This window comes from Lithobates pipiens, unplaced genomic scaffold (assembly GCF_037356315.1).
Source record: "Lithobates pipiens isolate NorthernLeopardFrog02 unplaced genomic scaffold, aLitPip1_a1.2 Scaffold_18, whole genome shotgun sequence".
In the NCBI taxonomy this organism is placed as follows: domain Eukaryota; kingdom Metazoa; phylum Chordata; class Amphibia; order Anura; family Ranidae; genus Lithobates; species Lithobates pipiens.
Window position 1 is genome coordinate 66,156,510 of NW_027507758.1, and position 22,192 is coordinate 66,178,701.

The 22,192-nt window shown below is 45.3% G+C and overlaps 1 protein-coding gene across 1 annotated transcript in view; it reads right to left on the bottom strand.

Annotated features, from left to right (window-relative positions):
* Positions 1-22,192, bottom strand: part of PTPN14 (protein tyrosine phosphatase non-receptor type 14) — a 182,214-nt gene that overhangs the window by 37,724 nt on the left and 122,298 nt on the right. The window contains exons 6-9 of the mRNA XM_077485765.1: positions 17,266-17,336; positions 11,119-11,206; positions 7,508-7,596; positions 2,979-3,066 (exon numbers count right to left, since the gene is read on the bottom strand). Of these exons, the coding sequence (XP_077341891.1) occupies positions 2,979-3,066; positions 7,508-7,596; positions 11,119-11,206; positions 17,266-17,336 (336 nt within the window). The remainder of the gene's footprint in view (positions 1-2,978; positions 3,067-7,507; positions 7,597-11,118; positions 11,207-17,265; positions 17,337-22,192) is intronic.

Sequence of the window (22,192 nt, forward strand, 5' to 3'; positions counted from 1 at the left end):
CTGTGTGTGTGTGTGCGCGCTGTGTGTGCGTGTGCGCGCTGTGTGTGCGTGTGCGCGCTGTGTGTGCGTGTGCGGGCTGTGTGTGCGTGTGCGGGCTGTGTGTGTGTGTGTGCGCGCGCGCTGTGTGTGTGTGCGCGCGCGCTGTGTGTGTGTGCGCGGGGGGGCTCCCTGCCGGCAGAATACAAAAATCAGCACGGTTGGCTATGGCCGGTGACGCAGATCAAGCAGCAAAGATCAGACAGAGCAGTTGTACAGAAGTCAATCAGTAGATCAACTTTTATACAACCTCCCTGCCAATATATGGATTGGAATTTGGCTGGTTCCTGCTGAACTGATCTATGTAATGGTCGGCTTTAATGGTATACATTAAAAAGACATTTTAGACAATTGTGCTCTTCCAACCTTGTGGTAACAGTTTGGGGAAGACCCTTTTCTGTTCCAGCATGACTGTACCCCTGTGCACAAAGCCAGCTCCATAAAGACATGGCTTGATCAGTTTGGTGTGGAGGAACCGAAGTGACCTGCATAGACGCCTGACCTCAACCCTACGGAACACATTTGGGATGAATTGGGATGATGAGTCAGGTCTTTTCATCCAGCATCAGTACCTGACTTTACAAAAAGTCTTTTGGCACCTGGGTAACCACCCTGCTCCCTCCTCCATTGCCCCATACACTCTTTTCCTCCTATCCTTGAGTCTTGCTTTATTTTAATCTCCTCTTCTACTCAATTCTTTGCATTGCATCACCCCCCACTTCCCTTCATCCATACCAGGACAACCTCACGCCTTTAAAGCAGCTCTTTCACAGACCTGGATTAGAGATGTTTCACAACGCAAAGTTTAGTGTTTCAGAATAATCTGTTACGTTAATTATTTCATTTCATCTTATTTGCCATGTTAGAATGACTCGTTTAGGAATTCGATTTGTATATTCGGATTCGCTTCATATAGTCGCTGTTGCAAATCGATTCGAATTTCTGAAGTTTTTTCAGAAGATTGGCTATAATCGTTTTAACGTGTTATTTCGGGGGATTACCTATGCACTCTGTTTGGGCTGGATGGAGGAGGATCCGTCAGAATCTTCGAATCATAATATAAGAAATGGAACAAAATTAAAGCGGGCCTTCAGTCATTTTTTCATCTTTCCATCGATTAAATCTTCTGCCCTTGTTGTTGTTTTAACTTTGGATAGTAAAACATTTTTTTCTGCCAATAAATACCTTATACAGCCCACTTCCTGTTTCTTAAAGTGGTGTTCCGCTTAAAAAAATAAAAAATTAAAAGTCAGCAGCTACAAATACTGCAGCTGCTGACTTAATAATCGGACACTTACTTGTCCCAGGGTCCAGAGATGTGGGGGATCGAAGCCCCGCTCGTCTCCCCCTCCGCACGACGGCACCGACATTGTAACTGTGGGTGCCCGGTTGTTTCTTCACAGCCAGGCACCCACTGTGCATGCGCAAGCGCTGCCGCGTGTTATGATTGGATGCGCAATCATCTGGGACCTGCGACGTGTCCCAGATGACTCACAAGAGGGAGGGGGCAGAGCTGATCTCCCTTCCTGCGCCCGAGGAAAGGGACGGCAAGAGCCCAGGCGCTGAAGGAGGCAGACTACGAGGGACCCCCTAGCAACAGGCATTTATAGGTGACTAAAAAAAACATTTTCTCCAAATATTTTTTTTTTTTTTTTTAGGGTCATTAGCCCAGTCTTATGACATCATGCACAGCTCTCTCTCACTCTTGTGAGAGTTTGCTAGGAACAAAGAGGGGGGATGAGTCATAAGAAGGCCAATGAGAGCTGCAGAGCTGGAGGTGTGCCTCTGTGTAAATCCATGTAAATCCAGGAAGTGAACAGTCAGCAGCTTCAGCTGCCCACAGTTAAAATGGTTGCAGCTAGACTCAGAGGAGGGCGATTCCTTCAGCATATTTGACAAGTACAGAATCACAGTATATATAAAATAATATGCAAAGTGGTTGGAGGGAAGCTTCAGAATGGCAAAGATGTTTTTATTACAAATTACATGAACAGACTGCAGTTCCTCTTTAATTTTGGATTGATTTGATAGGTTTTGATTCAAGGATTTTGATGTATCCACCTCCATCCAAACCAAACAATAAGTAGGAATGATCTTTTTTCACACTTGTACCTTATTGTATTTATTGCAATAAGTTTCCATTTCACATATAGTGCTTTTTTTTTATAATAATGAAAAATATTAATGCAACATAAAAACAAAATCGATCCAAATCAATTTGGATCATTTGTTATGTCATTATGTTATTTCAGATGCTTCAAGCATTAAAGGCCCAAACTATCGCATCCAGTCATCCGAATGAAATAAATACATTTGTTGTTTCGTTAAAATTTGTTTTGGATTTGTTGAATTTTGTGTCTATTGTGATCTGGAGATTCGGATACATCCCAATCTCCGAAAAGTGAATTTTCGGTTCGTAACAAAACAAATCGCACAAGTCTATGATGAATCCCTTTAACTCCAGACCTAGAAAAATGGTGAGTTGGATGGCGACGTATTCCATTAGAGACTGCGCCATCATTTGTGTTTTCATATTGTACCACGTGCCAATCCTCTGTATCCCATCTGTTTTTTTTTTTACATTGCTCAATAAACTCTTATTACTAAAACTCAGTGAATGGGAAAACTACAAGAACATTTGATTTTTGGTGGGAACAACCAGAAAACATTCTAAGCCTGCAATAGGAAAACGAATGCAGCCACCACATCTAAGGACTGGCAACCTGCAATATATACATTTTTTGTTCTTTGATTTGGATAGACTTTATTATTATCACACAAATACTTTTAAAGAGAATTACATTCAAGATTTCTGTTTTATGGAATCCTCAGACAGGAAGGTACTTTATCTGCAATAATACATATTTCAATTCAGAAAAAAAAAAAAAAAAGAAATCGGACAACAAAAAGGCGAATGTGGGAAGAGGCGATTGCGCACGTACCGTGTGAAAAAGGACGCTCTCTTCCTTTCTGTTCAGCTCCAGGACAATTGCAGACTTGTTGTGTGTGATATTCCCAATGTCATTCCACCTGCAGACAAGATTTCAGGTTAGCGCTGCCAAGACACACATTCCGACATTCCAGAGTCATGCCAGCGATATCTCTACCCCACCAGCCTCCAGCTTGGCAACGCTCACGCCTCTGATTGCCGCTAGGAGCCTTTCAAGAACTATTCATCTCGCTGGAGTTTGAAACATATCTCAGATGGACCGGGTCACAACATATAAATGTTCTTTTCATCCACTTGCTAGAGGGGAGATTAAACCAAAATATCCGTGTTTTGGTCTGAGAGTAGATAACAGGACCGGCTGGGGGGGACTTACTGCAGCATAAAAGGGGGTAGCTGTAGTTTGTCTTTATACAGGAAAAACATACCTACATTACAAAGCTGTATGGGTTTCTTAGAGAAGTAGGCTCCAAGTTGCTCCGGGCTCTGGATCATCTACAAGGCAACCTAGGCAGGAGCCTAGGGCAGGGGAAGGCAGACTTCCCCCATCCAGCTGTTGTGGAACTACAAAGAGCCAGGATGCATTACAAGGTTCTGATGGACACAAGCATGACTCCAAGAGGCAGAGGCATGATGGGACTTGTAGTTTGGCAAGGAGGAGTTTATTGGGCTTTTATAATAAAAACATATTTACTGTTTTAGCAATCAGTTTTAAAAATTACGCGACATCATGACAGCAGGGGAAAGCAACCTTTCAGAGGTTTAGATCTACCTGGATAAATAGAGGACATCAAAGATATGGGGGGGGGGGGGGGCGTTGTCACCCTTTAGAAAAATTAAAGCCCCTAATAAAAAGGCTGCATGAAAAACAGTGTGTCACAGGAGTGTATGCTCCGCTTAAAATCACCCCCCCCCCCCAAAAGTAATGTACCTTGTTCCCCCACTGTAGTGTTCTGTCCCTCTGCCTCCCCCATACAGTGTCCTCTGCCCTCCATCCCCACACAAACATGGTAATGTCCTCTGTCCTCCCACACTGTATTGTCCTGTGCCCCCCCCCCCACTATAGTGCCTTCTGTTCCCTATAGCAGTGTCCTCTGCCATCCCTTTACCCACAATAGTGTCCTCTGCCCCCACATAGCAGTGTCCTCTGCACCCCCGTCCCCTCAAAAGCAGTTTTGTGCCACCCTCACCCCACTGTAGTGCCCTCTGTTCCCCATAGCAGTGTCCTCTGCCGTCCCTTTCCCGACAGTAGTGTCCTCTGCCCCCCACATAAAAGTGCCCTCTGCACCCCCGTTGCCTTAAAAGCAGTTTTGTGCCCCCCTCACCCCACTGTAGTGCCCTCTGCCCCCCCCCTTAGCAGTGTCCTCTGCACCCCCCCCACATAGCACTGTCCTTTGCTCCGCCCAACACACTGTAGTGCCCTCTGCCCCCCCCCACAGCAGTGTCCTCTACCCCCCATAGCTGTGTCTCCTGCACCCACCCCCCCCCCTTTCCTCACAGTAGTGTCCCCTGCCCCCCCCCCCAAAGTGTTCTCTGTCCCCCACAAGTAGTGACATTTTCCCCCTTTACAACACACAGCCATGTGTAGACGGCTCTCTCCTCCCTTACACTGACTGTACATCAGAGCAGAGTGAGAGGTAGCACAGTGCTGGATGGAGGGCGGGAGCAGGTGCTGCCAGAGTTAACCTTTCATGTTAACAAGCTGATGATTAGTCACTAGGACCACCCAGCAACCAATCCCCTGCTGGTTAACTTACAAAGTTAACTAAAGCAGCTGCCAGGCTCCCGCTCTCCATTCAGCACCGTTTTGTCTCTCACTCCACTCGGTTATTAGAAAGAAGAGTGGCGGAGTCTGGTGGAAGTATAGGCACAGCCCTGATTATGATCTACCTGTTGGCTTCCCGCCATCAACAGATTGCGATTGACGGGTTGCTGACCTCGGGTTTAAAGCATATATCAAGGGGAAAAAAGGAAGCACATCTCTGGAATACATACTGCAAGTACAGAAGAATAACAGTTGATGCGCCAGAAATGTATTATATGCTCCTAGCGTCATCTCTGACCTGAGAACACCGCTCTGATTTCCCAAACACGTTATCAAGTCCTACATACTTGATTTCTGATAAAATTAAGAACACAACCCTCCCCTCTCCCCATCTTCATATTTTCTCCTTCTGTACAGAGAACACTGGAAGTCATTGAATCACATGATTTCTGACAGGAGCAAAAATTTATTTTTTGTACATATTGAGCAGATATAACAAAACTCTTTCAATGGTATATAGGCCGCTCGGACCACTCTACATTCACTTGGATGTTTGGACAGATAGTTAAGCAGTCATAGGATTCTGCTAAGGTAAACCATAATCTTTTCTGTCCCTATGGGGGTCTGTTTATGGAATTACTTTCACCTGGGATCTTCAACTGACCAGAGTTCAGGAAGAATGTAGTTAAGGGGGTTTTCTTGGGTGAGCGCTACACACCATGGTGGCCACGATGGTTTCCATCATGGCTCGGACTACATTCGGTGTGGGCGGGTTTATTTTTGGATTCTAAGAGGACTAACAGAACACAAACCCCATTATCCCCCTGAAGAAGTCCATCAGGGCGAAACCTGTTGGGGTTTTGCTTTGTAAATCATTTACCAACACTTTAGGTGGTAAAAGCCCTTGATAGGCATAATTTTGGAAGTATGTGATGCTGATATAATCATTTAGGAATATGATGGTTGGGGATGTTGTTCTGTAATACCCTTAATGATATTTGTGGTATGTGTTACTATAACATAGGCGTCTATAGGCCTCTTTGATCGTATAGACTTATTGAATAAAGTTGATTGTTTTTACAAGTACTCTTTATGTTTTTCTGGGAGATCATCCACCTGTTAAAGGATAAGTTCACCTTTTGGAACATGTTAGATATTCCTCCCATATTTAGGATGTAATATGCTCCAGCAGCCATTCCCCCTCTCCTCCCCTTTAAAGTGGTTGTTAAGCCACTAAAGTATAAGCATGCCATCCCCTCTTAAATAACATTGTGTTCCTGTGCCTGTGCTGTATAAAAAAAAAATGCAGATTATATCTTATATCAGAGTGTCTCCCGGCTAACAGCTATAGCGGGCGGGCCGAGCACGCCCGCTGACGTCAGACAAAGAGGAGAGAGAGCCGAGGAGTCAAGCGAGCGGCGGGAGATTCTCTCATATAGGTAGAAATCTGCATCTTTTTTATACAGCACAGGCACACAATGTAATTTAACAGAGGGGATGGCATGCTTAAATTATAGAAATGATAGCAGCAGGAAGAGAGAATCATGGAGTGGATGGAGCTGACAGGCAGGGAGGGGGGGGGGGGGAGGACAGAGAATGACACATGAGAGCAGAGAGGAGAGCTGCGGATGACAGAGGCACGTAAACTGACTGCGGTGTCGGGGCCCAGCAGCCATGATAAAGAGTGGTCAGTTTACAGAGGAGAGAGCAGAACCAGGCAGGATCAGCCAGGTATTCCAGGTATTTCAGGTGATACAGGGGGCCAAATTACACAGCACAAGCACTATTCATTCTTTAAGGGAACAGGATAAATTTGTTTTTTTAGGGTAACAAACACTTTAAGTGTGTATGTCAAACTCTTCACATTATTGGAACTTTAGAACTGCTGTACCCCTAAACCACAAGATTGATTCACACTGCATGTGTTACCACCATCTATAAGCTATACAAGTGATGCTTAGGCCAAGTTTCTTCGCTACCAATATTAGGAAGTCCTGAGGATGTCAACCTCTTGGATCAATTTTGCAAAGTCCTTTAGTGATGGTTTATTGATATGGCCAGCATCATATATAAAAATGTTGATATTTTTAATCAATTGATTTTAATCTTTTTGCAACAAAAAAATAGTTTTTAAATTTATTTTATAAATCTTGTATGGTCGTTCAATGGTATCAGTAAAGTCCAGTATTGATAAATCAGATACAGATACACTGACAAGTCTGTAGGAGTTTAACGCATACTGTTAGACAGGTTTATTTGTTTGTCTGTGGGCTGGTGGTAAGTTAAGCTTGGTTTTTCCCTTGGATTTATCCTTGGCCTTGTTTGGTCCTGCATGGGTGCACTGCTTTCCAGGCTCCAAGTAAAAAAAATAAAATAAAAAATAAATTGAAAGATATATTCACCTGCAAAGGTGAGCCTATCCTTCAAATCCTGTTTCTTGAGTTAGGTGCTTTTTCCCCACCAATGAATGATCGATTGTATATTTAGCAGGCCAAGAGAGAGCAAATAGGAGAAGCTAAACATCAGGGTTTACACACACGTCTACTGGAGTTTGAATTTGATAGCAAATATCTGACCGGATGAAACCTGGGAGCCGCAGTAGGGGGAGCCCTCTACTTTATTACCAATCACTGCTTGTCCTGGAAATACACGCCAAGATCCCGGAATACATGTGCTGCCCATCAGTGCTTGTCTATTATATTGTTCCCTAGATTTTCATTTTAAACAAACTAAAGATAATTCAGAAAGTTCTCACTTACCTGTAAGAGGCTGATGATTTTCCATGACTGTCTCCAACAAAAATACCCATGAAGAAGATACAGAGGGCAACATCATTGCTGTGACTGTCCTATAAACACAATGCATTAAACAAAAAAAACTATGAATTCCACCAAAATCCCCCAATATCTTCCAATAGTGAGCACAGTCTCAACTAACCACTAGCACTTTGTTAGTGTTGGTATGGAGGCACAAGACAGTCTCCTCCCCCCCCCCCCCCCCCCCCCCATTGTACTTGTCTGTTGTAGCTAGGAGGTCTCACTATAGGTGTTCTAAGCCTTCCTGAACTGCTAATAAACCCTTGGTGAGCATACACAACTTAAGGGTTCACTCACACAGGCGGGTAGTAGGTTTAGCCGAGGGTTCACCAACCACCCACCCATTCAAAATGAATAGGGCTGTGCCACAACCGCGTGCATTGCACACAATAGGTCAGCATTTTGGGGGTTAAACCAGGCAGTAAGGAAACAATATATTGCCTGGAAAATGTCCTCTAAAAAATGATCCATCGTAGATTGCTTTTCAGGTAGCAATAATAGCCCCATGAGGTGTATCTGGACTTTGCAAAAGTATTTTACTGTACAAAATAAGGTCCGTTGGCATGGACCATAGGGCGAGTACACGGATTGAAAACTGGCTATAAGGGCGAGTTCAGAGGGTGGTGATAAATGGGGTGTACTCGGAATGGTCAGGGGTGGGTAGTGGGGTCCCACAGGGTTCTGTGCTGGGACCAATCCTATTTAATTTGTTCATAAACTACCTGGAGGATGGCGTAAACAGTTCAATCTCTGTATTTGCGGACGATACTAAGCTAAGCAGGGCAATAACTTCTCTGCAGGATGTGGAAACCTTGCAAGAAGATATGAACAAATGAATTGGGTGTGCAACTACATGGCAAATGAGAAAAATGTAAAATAATGCATTTGGGTGGCAAAAATATGACTGCAATCTCTATACACTGGGGGGAGAACCTCTGGGGGAATCTAGGATGGAAAGGGAACCTGGGGGTCCTAGTAGATGATAGGCTCAGCAATGGCATGCAATGCCAAGCTGCTGCTAACAAAAGCAAACAGAATATCGGCATGCATTAAAAAGGGGATCAACTCCAGAGATAAAACGATAATTCTCCCACTTTACAAGACTCTGGTCCGGCTGCACCTGGAGTATACTGTCCAGTTCTGGGCACCAGTCCTCAGGAAGGATGTACTGGAAATGGAGAGAGTACAAAGAAGGGCAACAAAGCTAATAAAGTGTCTGGAGGATATTAGTTATAAGGAAAGGTTGCGAGCTCTGAACTTATTCTCTCTGGAGAAGAGACGCTTGAGAGGGGATATGATTTCAATTTACAAATACCGTACTGGTGACCCCACAATAGGGATAAAGGAGTTAAATAAAACACGTGGCCACTCATTAAAATTAGAAGAAAAGAGGTTTAACCTTAAACTGCATAGAGGGTTCTTTACTGAAAGCCCTTGTACACACGGTCGGAAATTCCGACGGAAGATGTCCGATTGGACCATGTTGTCGGATAATCCGACCGTGTATGGGCTCCATCTGACTTTTTCCATCGGAATGTCCGACCAACAAAGTTTGAGAGCTGGATATAAAATTTTCCGACAATATGATCCCATAGGACTTTTTCCTATCGTTTGTAGAGAATTCCGATTGGAAGTGCCACGCATGCTCAGATTAAATAACGAGACCAAAGCCATTGGCTACTAGCCTGAACGTAGCCCCGTCGTAACGTACAAACGTCATCACGTTCCGAACGATCGGATTTTCCAACAACTTTGTCCGACCATGTGTATGCAACACCAGTTTCAGTCAAAATCCGTCGGAAAAAATCAGTTGGATTTTGTTGTCAGAATGTCCGACCGTGTGTACAGGGGCTTAGAGTGGCAAGGATGTGGGATTCCGTTCCACAGGCAGTGGTCTCAGCGGGGAGCATCGGTAGTTGCAAAAAACTATTAGATAAGTACCTGACCGACCACAACATACAGGGATATACAATGTAATACTGACATATAATCACACACACATAGGTTGGACTTTATGTCTTTTTTCAACCTCACCTACTATGTAACAAGCCCTAATGAAGATGCAAGTATATAGACCGCTGCAGAGACTGAACATTACATATAGCGTTTGGATCTTCCAGCATGTTAGGCTTACTAACAGCTATTAGAATATGTTCTTTGGGGAGTTTGGTGGAGGTCAACTGCCTGCCAAGAGCTGTGGTTAACCATGCAGTCGAATAAGATCTAAGGCTAGGTTCACAATAATGTGCCAATGCTTTTTAAGAACGAATGGCATCCCCCACATGTCTGCTTAAGAGCAACACGTTTCAGCTGTGGGTGCAGGAACCTGTGTGATGTGTGTGTTCCATACACTCGCACCCACAATAATGTGAACCTATCCTAAGAATTGTAAAGGAAAAAATACATGCCTGCTCTGTGAAGTGGTTTTGCACAGAATAGCCCCGAGCCTCCTCTTCTCGGGTCCCCTGCCTGCGCTCTGGGCCCTCCACCTTGCCGAGTGCCCTTATAGCAAGCCACTTGCTGTGGGGGAATCTCGTGCATGCTCACTCCAGAGCTGGCTCTGCGTCCATAAGACAGAGTGCGGTTTAGCCCCGCCCCTTCATCCTGCCCTCACTGTCCATGATTGACAGCAGCGGAATCCAATGGCTACTGTATCTCAGCCAATTAGGAGGAAGCGGGCTTAGGAAAGTATTAGGGGGGCTACTGCACACTGAAGGCTTTTTACCTTCATGCATAGAAAACATGAGGGTAAAAACCTTCAGCCTTCACAACCACTTTAAAGATTCAATGACAAATCATCACTGATTACATCAACCACATAAAGCTAAAGTACAACCCAATAAAGATATGCTATTATATATATATATATATCCATACACCGACATTCCTGAGTCAAAAAAAAAAACAACCAAATAGACAATTAGACTATATATATATATATAGACATGCTGGTAGGTTTATTGGCTTCTGTCTAAATTGGCTAGGGACCTTAGATTGTAAGCTCCTTGAGGGCAGGGACTGATGTGAATGTACAATTTATATGTAAAGAGCTGCATAAATTGACAGCGCTATACAAGTACCTGAAATAATAAATAAAAAATAAAAATAATAATAATAATTATATATATATATATATATATATATATATATATATATATATATATATATATATATATATATATATATATATATATATATATATATAAAATTTGGGTGCCTAAATTCCTAAATTTGACTCTGTGTCAGGATCTTGCAATCCCTCTATAGGACTAGGAGAAGCAGCACAAAGCTCATGTTGATAGCACAATGGCAGAGAGATGAGTTTATTGTGCTGCTTGTCCTTCACTGTCCAGTCACAAGCTGGGGGAGGGGTCCATGACAGTTGGAGAAAGTAAGTTCTATGATGCTGGCTGTTCACCCTGGAAGTTCAAGGATCTAACAGAAAAGCACTGCCAGGGACAGCTCTAGTTTGTAGGAGTGTACTGCAGCTTAGTATTTTTTTTTGTTTAATTATATCTTTTAATGAGCCATTCATTTCTGCTTTAAAGACATACCTTGACATGGAAACACTCCTGTCCATAGCCATCCAACTGCTGCACTTCCTGTATGTACAAAGCTGTGGCTTCCTCCGGTCTCATCTCACTACAAGTGAAAACAAACATGGCCGTGTCATCCCACACACATACAGAACACAAATAAAACCGTGCAGAGACAGGACAATAAATATTTGACTCTTTCATCCCAGCTACACATATTCTCCCCTGTCACAACAACAGATGGCTCGTCCAAAGCTGGACTGCTATACAGCCACAAAACAACAACTGCATGCAGACTGGAATATAAAATAATTTCATCTTATAGAGAATGACAGCAGAATTCTGCGCTGACAAATAAAAACATTTCATTTATGGATTCCTTCAAAAGTCATGAAATCTTATCTCAAGTGCAGCAAGTCTAAATACCTGAAATCAGTCTTTATTAGAGATTGGACTGAACATGGGGATTCACAGCTGACAGGTGAATGTAAAGAAAGGGGCAGGAATGATGGCGGATACGTAAAAAAAAAAAAATTGTGTGGGGTTCCCCCCAACATTTATACCAGACCTTTATCCAAGCATGCACCCTGGCTCGTCACAAATTACAGCTTCCTGTAGCTGAATGTAAACAAAGGGGTGAGCCATCCCGGAGACATCATTAACCATATATGGGCATGACCATATTTGGTAAGGGACATTACTGACCAAAGGTAATCATGATCATGTTTGGTCAGTTATATCACCTGGGACATTCCACCCCTTTGTTTATATTCACCTGTGAGGGAACAGTCATTCGTGGCAAAATGTCATCAGGAGCAGATTGCGTTGGTGTGTCTTTTCTTTCAGCAGGTGCCCCTGTAACAACATATTGCGACCCATCGCAAATTTGCTACGGAAGTGACGTTCCGTCGCCGCCATCTTGCTACACCCCACACTAGTCCACAGTAAGGATACACTAAGAAGGGGGAAAGCAGGCATCTTGTTACATCCACTAGAGTTTTGCATTTTACATGTATTTATAACCGTAAATTCAGTTTATGTAGTGAAATGCAGGACTTATAACTCTGTCTGACTACTTAGATCTTGAATTTTAAAAGCAGCAGCAAGCCTGCTCATCTCACAGGTTTGCTAATCTGACAGAAATTCGCCGCTTTTAAAATTCATCTAAGCAGTCAGACGGAGTTCCAAGTCCTGTATTTCAGTATAGAAACTAACTTTACCATTATAAATATGTCTAAAGTGCAAAACTCCGGTGGGTGTAACAACATGTCCGCTTTCCCCCTTCTTAGTGTATCCTCTGTGGACGAGTGTGGGGTGTAGCAAGATGGCGGCGACCTAATGTCACTTCCATAGTAAACTGCGATGGGTCGGCGAATATGTCATTACACCCTTCATCATGACTGATGTGGATCTACATCACTGGATAACATAAATGATGGCTTTACAGACTTGTCAAAGTGTGTGTTTATTTACTTTACATTTGTTTCCTTTACTACTATCCCTTACTGATTCATGCAGGAGTAAGGGTTTGGGGCAATATATGAGAACCCCCATATTTTAAAGGGGGCTTTCAAATTCCATTAAGCCCCCTGCCAACAAACCCCCACAACCACAAGGTCAGGGTTATGGGAATGAGGCCCTTGTGCTATCAACATGGATACAAGGTGCTTTGCCAGGGACGCTGCCTGGCAAGGTATCCTCCCCATGTTGAGGGCATATGGCTTGGTATGGTTCATGGAAAGCTGTCTAGCTAGGTTGCATTTATAGGTAAAGGGTCTGGTATGGATTTTGGGGTTGTACAAATATGCTACTTCACAAGCAGGTATAGGGTATCCCCCAATCACGTTATTTTCCTTTCAAAATATTTATTGACAATTTTTCAAATAGACGATACAAAAGACCCACAATGTCAATTCCTAAACAGTAAAGGTATCAAACCCCTAAATAAAGACCAGATCCTTATCACCCAATACAACTAGGTGAGGGGGACACACCCAATGAAGACTGCCCCGAAATCAGGGTGCTAAAGATGTGGGGTGCCAATACACCTGAGTAACCAAACATACTTTAGAGAAAAATGTGAAAGAAGATAAAGAACGAAGGAAGTAAGGGCACATAACAGAGAAGGGTGGTCCGAGCCAGGGTCAGGAAATATATATTAATCCACAAATCCAGAGAGCAGTGCTAAATGAGTGTACCAGGGAGATATGCATATATGTGGCCCATGGCTCCCAGGTCCATTCAAATTGTTCAACAGTGTCCTGCAAGATGCCAACAATAGCATCTTTAGCATAAGCCAGGTGACCTTTTTCTTAGCCTGTGCCAAGGAAACCATAGATTTGTTTCCAGAATTTGGCAAGAGTCATTTTAGCTCCTAGCAAGATAAAGAATATCAATCGTAAGTATTTAGGTAGCCTAGGCACAAGGGTTTTAAGGAGTGCTATACGTGGAGTGTAGGGAACCGATTGTATCGTTACTCTATGAGTCGATGTGAAGATTCCACTCCAGTAACCCTGGATTCTAGGGCATTCCTACCAGATATGGCACACTGGCCCGGGCATCTGACAGCCTCGGAAACACAAAAGGCAAAACAGAAGGGTACATTTTGGCCAACCGGGTTGGCACCAGGTGCCAATGGGTGAGCACCTTCACATTTGCCTCTATCAAGGCAACATTCATGATACCCCTGTAAGATCTCAGGAAAGAACTGCGCCACAAGCTCCAGTTCCCTTTCTTCTCCCAAATCGGTATCCCAGTCCTCCATATAGGGAAGCCTAGGGGATACTGATCTGCATCTTGCGTGCACCACTTTTCATACAGAGTTACCCGATATTGGTCAGGCTTAGCCAGCCAGAGGGAGTGTAAAAAATGGGGAATTTGAAAAAACAAAAACTCTCCGAAGGACAGCATCTCAAGGACCTCCGTACAACGACAGCACCCAATCGTGTTATTTAAAGTAATTTTTCATTTTTATGGTATCACGTTAGGCATTATTAGAATCGCTTCTTCCTACCATTTGGAATTTTAACTTTTCTTTTGCTTTAGTGCATGTCCCCCTAAACCCTGCTCCATGCCCTTTGTTTGACAATCCCTTGCCTACTAGCCTAGAAAATGGTAATTTAATATTTCCAGGATTCATCTCACATTGATTTTAAAGGGGTTCGGATTCAACTTGCTAAAGCCCGCCATAAATGGATCAAAATTCGGCTGGTTCAGCCAGGTCTGGACGAATTTTGATCCCTGTATGGACAGGGAGGTTGTACACAAGTCAACTTACCGACTGACTTCTGTACAGCCACCCTGTCGGATTTTCCCTGCAAGATCAGCTCCACAGGCTATAGCCTGCAACGGTGATCAGTGAAAAACAAACTCATCTATGGGCTGCTTAAAGCAGTTCTTCTCACCCCAGCAATCAAAAAATTAAAAGACAGCAGCTACTAATACCGTAGCTGCTGACTTTTAATATTAAGACACTTACCTGACCCAGGGATCCAACACAGTCCTCAAACGAGGTGGCTCTTTGGGTCCCTGGCACCGGCATGTTTACTTTGGGAAGCCGGCTCGTGACCGCATGTGGCTTCACAGCTGGCTTCCCACTGCGTATGCACGAGTAGCACTGTGCTTTGCGAATGGTCCCGCAGAGAAGCGGAACCTCTCCTTTTCGGTGAAGTTCTGCTTTAACTTTGCCAAAGTTTACTAAACTGCCCCAAACTGAAACAAAGTATATTCGGCTCGTCACTAGCCTTAAGGCCTCTTGCCCACAGTACCAATGTTTGAGCGCTTCTGGATGTAATTTCAGACACTGTTTTGCATATATTCGCATGTATTTATGCGTATGTGCACATTTGCACGTACAATACATTCCTAGGCAAAATGTATGTGCATTTGTGCGTACCGCTGAAAAATACTGGCCAGGAACGCAGATTTTTCAAATTTTTATTTTTTTACTCAAGAATATGCAGCGCTTGTTTGCACGGCTGGCACATGGTAAACAATGGGCTGCATTATAAATCTGCATTTAGATTTCAAGCTGCAGTGTGCAAGAGGCCTTATATTAACTTCAAACATGGCATAAGGAACTCCAAGTGTACTTGTGCTTTGCCCATACAAAACAAAGCAGCAGGTTCACAATAACCACCTTCTCCCTGCAACACACACTATATTACCAAAAGTATTGTGACACCTGCCTTCACACACACATGAACTTTAATGGCATCCCAGTCTTAGTCCGTAGGGTTCAATATTGAGTTGGCCCACCCTCTGCAGCTATAACAGCTTTAACTCTTCTGGGAAGGCTGTCCACAAGGTTTCGGAGTGTGTCTATGGGAATTTTTGACTATTCTTCTAGAAGGGCATTTGTGAGGTCAGGCACTGATGTTAGACGAGAAAGCTGGGCTCATAGTCTATGCTCGAATTTATCCCAAAGGTGTTCTATCAGGTTGAGGTGCAGGCCAGTCAAGTTCCTCCATCCCAAACTCACAAATCCATGCCTTTAAGGACCTTGCTTTGTGCACTGGTGCAAATCATTTGGTGGAGGGGGGATTTATGGTGTGGGGTTATCAGGGTTTGCACTTGGCCCCTTGGTTCCAGTGAAGGGAACTCTTAAAAGGTGTCAGCATACCGAGACATTTTGGACAATTTCCTGCTCCCAACTTTGTGGGAACAGTTTGATGATGGCCCCTTCCCGGTACAACATGACTGCTCACCAGTGTACAAAGCAAGGTGCATAAAGACATGGATGAGTGAGTTTGGAGTGCAGGAACTTGTCTGTCCTGACCTCAACCCGATAGAACACCTTTGGGATGAATTAGAGAGGAGGCTGAGAGCCAGGCCTTCTTGTCCAAAATCAGTGCCTGACCTCACAAATGCGCTTCGGGAAGAATGGTCAAACATTCCCATAGACACACTCCTAAACCTTGTGGACAGCCTTCCCAGAAGAGTTGAAGCTGTTAGAGCTGCAAAGGGTGGGCCAACTCAACATTGAACCCTATGGACTAAGACTGGAATGCCATTAAAGTCCATGTGTGTGTAAAGGCAGGAGTCCCAATACTTTTGGTAATATAGTGTATATTCAGCTTCTTTTAACTCCTTTGCTGCGCCATTTAAATGCCTGGAGTAAAAGGAAAGTTACAAACAGCCAAAGCTATGAACTTCCCCTGCAGCAGCACTCTTTAGCCTATCACTGTTATGTAGGCGAGTCAAATGCTTGTCTGTACCTGGAAGTACCAGAAATTTTCCTTTAGTTCTGAAATTTTAGCTTATGTTGGTGACCGAGCTGGACTAATTGGATTGGTTACTGGTCCTGAGTGGGTATTCATGTGGGAAAAAATGAAGGAATGCCTTCTGCTGGATACTGCCCAGTGATGTATGGTGGTGATGGACCCTCTCTTAGGGACTGGGTTGCTGCCTTTTCTGTGCGACCTTAAGGTCATTTCAGCATGTAGGCTTGTATAAAAAGAAAGGCGTGCCCGTTGTCCAGAGAAATGTGACTTCTAAAATATGGTTCATGGACCTTTATTAAAAATTAGCAATATGTATATTAACGTATTTGGGAAGGATAGACTCCCCCCTTCTTTGGGGCTGTTGCTGCACCTATACAACCAAGGTCAGCTATTCAGAAACCTTGATAAAACATAACCACTCATGGGAATCGTTCCCACCAAAGAGTATGCAGCACCAGCCCAGAAGTAGGGAGAAGTCTATTTCCCCGAAACGCGTTGGTTTGATGCACATGTTACAAATTTTTAATTAACAGGTCCATGAACCATATTTTAGAAATCACATTTGTCTGATCACCAGGCACTCCTTTCTTTTTTTTTTATCCAAGTCTACACAATGATAGGAAAAAGAAGGGAAGGTCAAGCAGTATATGGTGCACGGGATAGGGCAAGCTTAAACTAAAAATTTTTTTTTTTTTTTTTTTTTTATAGAGATTGAAAAAGCATAGCATTGTTTTGTCAAGCTGGCAGTAGGGGTGTCTGCTATGTACGCTGATAGGCGGGCGGAGGGGGTAGTTGCTGGATTTGCTGGAGGGAGAAAGCTCAGTGAGAACATCGGAGGGGTGATTTTTTACTTGTATTCCAAAGAAATCAGAAAATGAAGTGGAAAGCAATGCCACAATCCCTAGACAAATCAGAAGTCATTGTACATAAAGTGTAAGCTCACCTTACAGCTTTGTGCTCCAGAGCCACTTTTTGCAGCAATTCTTTTAGTAAGTTGGAATCCTGAGTCCAGCCCTGTGGTGAGGCAAAAACACTATTATCCCGTAGCACAAAACATACAGGCAATCTAACAATACACATATAAAAATAAATACATACATAGCTGCTTGTCATCTCCACCAGGAGCATATATGTGACAGGGTGACAACTAGGGCTGCAACTAATGGATTATTTTCACAGTTGATTAAGTGGCCGAATATTTTTTTCGATTAATCGGATACAGTCATAAAAAAAAAGGTAATATGCAATTTTTCCATTTATGTAAAAGTAATAATGAAAAAACTGAGTGTTACACTCAAACTGCAGAATAAACCACCAATGATGGGGGACTATTCCTCCCGGGAACCCCAATGATGGGGCACTATTCCTCCCGGGAACCCCAATGATGGGGCACTATTCCTCCCGGGAACCCCAATGATGGGGCACTATTCCTCCCGGGAACCCCAATGATGGGGCACTATTCCTCCCGGGAACCCCAATGATGGGGCACTATTCCTCCCGGGAACCCCAATGATGGGGCACTATTCCTCCCGGGAACCCCAATGATGGGGCACTATTCCTCCCGGGAACACCAATGATGGGGCACTATTCCTCCCGGGAACACCAATGATGGGGCACTATTCCTCCCGGGAACACCAATGATGGGGCACTATTCCTCCCGGGAACACCAATGATGGGGCACTATTCCTCCCGGGAACACCAATGATGGGGCACTATTCCTCCCGGGAACACCAATGATGGGGCACTATTCCTCACAGGAACACCAATGATGGGGCACTATTCCTCACAGGAACACCAATGATGGGGCACTATTCCTCACAGGAACACCAATGATGGGGCACTATTCCTCACAGGAACACCAATGATGGGGCACTATTCCTCACAGGAACACCAATGATGGGGCACTATTCCTCACAGGAACACCAATGATGGAGCACTATTCCTTTTCTCTGTAATTCACAGACCGACACAGCTCCACTCTAACTAAATGGGTTGTATAGCCTGCCATTAGGAGAAACTAGGCAAAATTGTTACACAATACACAGAAATGTAATCCCGCCCCAGGGGGACGGGCCCCCTGCTATCAACCCTTCCCACTGTATAACATAGAAAAAAGGAGGAGGGGTGGGTGCTGTGTCGGTCAGTGAATTACAGAGAAAAAGAATTTAACGGTGAGTACAAAAAATCCTATTTTCTCTTATAGTCACCGACCGACACAGCTCCTCTCTGTAACTAAATAGGACGTCCCCAAGCAGTGCCAAATGAGGGGTGGGAAAAACAGCATAAAAACGTCATTCACCATGGCAAGTGGGAACGAGTGAAACTAAACCCACAAAAAAACAGCAGTGTGTGGAAAAATACCACTATATAACCGGGTATCCTCAACAGGAGTGATTTCCAAGACCGCCACATTGCGGAAGTAATGCAACAGTGCATTAACCAAAACAGTACTGCGTTTTTATCGAAAAACCAAGAAAAAATTCAATTGCAACTACACGGCCGCCTGCAAAAGTTTGCGGCGAAAACAGGCATCAGCCGATGCACTGACGTCTACCTTGTAGAACTTGGTAAACGTATGGACAGACGACCAGGTCGCCACCTTACACACCTGAGCGGCAGACGCTTGGTGTCGGAAGGCCCAAGACATTCCGTTTGCTCTTCTAGAGTGGGCCGTGACTGGAAAGTGGGGCACCTGCCCCTTCAAGGCGTAGGCTTGGACTACAATCTGTCTGATCCACCTGGAAATGGTGGCCGACGAGACCGCCATGCCCTTCTTAGGACCAGCCACCGAAACAAACAGTAAGTTTGACTTCCGAAAGGAAACTATGGCAGACAAGTACACCTTCAGAGCCCCAACCACATCTAGAGCGTGAAGGGCCACCTCTTTGGGGTGCTTCGACTTAGGACACAATGATGGCAATACAATGTACTCATTGATATGAAAGGTCGAAACCACCTTCAGTAGAAAGGACGGTTGGGGACGCAACACCACCTTACCCCTGTGGATGACCAGATAAGGCGACTTGCAGGACAAGGCCGCCAGTTCCGAAACCCTCCTGGCCGATGTGATGGCCACTAGAAAGACCACCTTCTGTGAAAGGGTCAGCAGAGGAATCTCCCTGATATTCTAAAACGGCGGCTTCTGAAGCGACAATTACACCAGGTTCAAATCCCATGCAGGTAATGGAGGACGCACCGGAGGGACTGCATGTCGCACCCCCTGCACAAAGGTACTCACTAATGAGTGAGACGCCAGGGGTCTTCGAAAAAAAGACAGCCAGAGCTGAAATCTGCCCCTTGATGGTGCTCAACGCCAACCTCTGGTCTACACCTTGCTGAAGAAACAGCAGGATCCTGGATATAAAAAAGGAGCGCGGACGCCACCCTTTCTCCTCACACATGGAGATGTAGGCCTTCCAAGTACGATGGTATATCTTCCTGGAAGAAGATTTCCGTGCCCTCAGCATAGTTGGAATCACCGAGTCCGACAGACCCTGGTTCCTCAATACCTGGCTTTCAATAGCCAGGCCGTTAAAGCCAGCGATGATAAAGCAGGGTGAAGGATTGGACCTCAAGATAGGAGGGCCTCTCTCAACAGCAGTCGCCAGGGAGCATCTGCCACCAGGCCCACCAGGCCCGCTGAGGCCAATCTGGGGCAATCAGGATTACTGCCATCCCCTCGGCTTCCACTCTGCGAAGCAGAGGTGGCAACAGTTCCAGCAGAGGAAAGGCGTAGATCAGGTGGTACTGATCCCACGGAGCCACCAGCGCGTCTGATGCGTCTGCCCATGGATCTCTTGTCCTGGACACGAATCTCAGCACCTTCCGATTGAGCCGGGAGGCCAATAGATCCACATCTGGTGTGCCCCATTTTAGGCATAGAAGCCTGAATATCTCCGGATGCAATGCCCATTCTCTTGGGTCCAGCATCTGTCGACTCAGATAGTCCGCCTGCCAATTTTCCACCCCCGGGATGTAAATGGCCGTCAGGGCCGAAACGTGTCGCTCTGCCTTACCCAAGTATGTGAGTGACCTCCCGAGCAGCGGCTGAGCCTCTTGTTCCCCCTTGGTGATTTATGTACGCCACAGCCGTGACGATGTCTGACTTTATCCTGGCGGGACGCCCTTGAAGACACATCGACCACGCGTGGAGGCACAGCCTGATTGCTCTCAATTCAAGCAGATTGATCAGCAACTTGGATTCTTCCGTCGACCAGAGGCCCTGAGCAGACTGAATCCCCATCACTCCACCCCAGCCGGACAGACTGGCATCCGTAGTGACCACCGTCCATTTCAGAGGAAGGAACGATTTTCCGGCCTGAATCACCAGGGACCTCAACCACCAGATCAGGGAGTTCCTGACTGGCTGGCTCACCTGGATCTGCCGATCCAGCTACAACAGAGATTTGTCCCATTTTGTCAAGATCTCCTTCTGCAGGACTCTGGTGTGGAACTGGGCATAAGGTACTGCCTCGAAGGAGGCTACCATGAGTCCCAACACCTGCATGCAAAAGCGGAGTGATGACCACTTGCGGTTCATCAGTAGTTTGACCGCAGATCTGAGAGTCAGCAATTTGTCTGAGGGGAGAAAAAACCCTTGCTTGCCTGGAGTCCAATAGTAACCCCAGGTACTCCAGACGCTGAGTCGGTACCACCACCGACTTCTTTAGGTTCAACAGCCACCCAAACACTTGCAGGGACTGCAAGGTGATCGCCACATCCTCCTCTAATTCTGAGGCGGAAGAAGCTCTCAGGAGGAGATCGTCTAGGTAACCCACGATCGCGATCCCGCGTTGTCTCAACAACGCCAATACTTTGGCCACAAACTGGTAGTGGGCTTCTCCGACTGCCAAACGCAGAAACTTTTGATGTCGAAAGGCATATGGGTATGTGCAGGTAGGCATCCTGAATGTCCAAGGACGCCAGGGAGTCCCCTTGGAGTGCAGCGACTACTGAGCGAACTGATTCCATTCTGAACCTCTGCACTTTTACAAAGTGATTTAGGTCTTTTAGGTCCAATATTGGATGTACCCCTTCCTTCTTGGGAACCACAAACAGATTTGAGTAGAACCCCTGGAAGCGTTCCGATTCTGGAACCGGTACAATCACCCCCTGATTCAGAAAGTCCCTCACCACCCCGAACAGGGCCTCCTGGCGAACCAGGGACACGGGTATGCTGGAGGGAAAGAATCTGTTTGGCGGCCAAGAGAGAAACTCTATCTTGTAACCTGAGGAAATCAGATCGCTGACCCATTGGTCTGATAATCGGGAGGTCCAACAGACTGCAAACTCCTGAAGACGACCCCCCACCCGAGACTAGGGTGGGGGCAAACCTTCATGCGGTAGCATTTTTGTTCGTTAGGCTTGCAGTTCCAGGGACGCTTCTGACCGTCCGTGGGCATCCTGCCGGGCTGGGGTTGTTTTGCGAAGCACCGGGCAGACAAAAAAGCCACTTATGAGCGGAAAATGAGGGCCCTTGCCTGCAGCGTGGCTCCTTAGCCTTTCTGGCTTGTGAGAGTAGTGTACTCTTACCACCCGTGGCATTTTTAATAATGTCATTCAACGAGGCTCCGAAGAGCCGTTCGCCAAGGAAGGGAAGAGCCGTCAGGGCTTTCTTGGATGCCTGGTCAGCAGACCAGCATTTCAGCCAAATGAGGCGCCTCAGCACCACGGCTGACACTGAGGCCCTGGATAGCAGAGGGAGAGTATCCAGGGCCACGTCACAAACGTACTTAAAGCCATGCACTAGTTGGTCTGCTAGTTCCACGCAGACAGGGGAGGCATTCTGCTTTCCCAATTCGCGGTGCAAAGGTTTTGCCCACTCAGTCAGTGTCTGCGACACCAGTGCGGATGCCAGTACAGGTCGCATG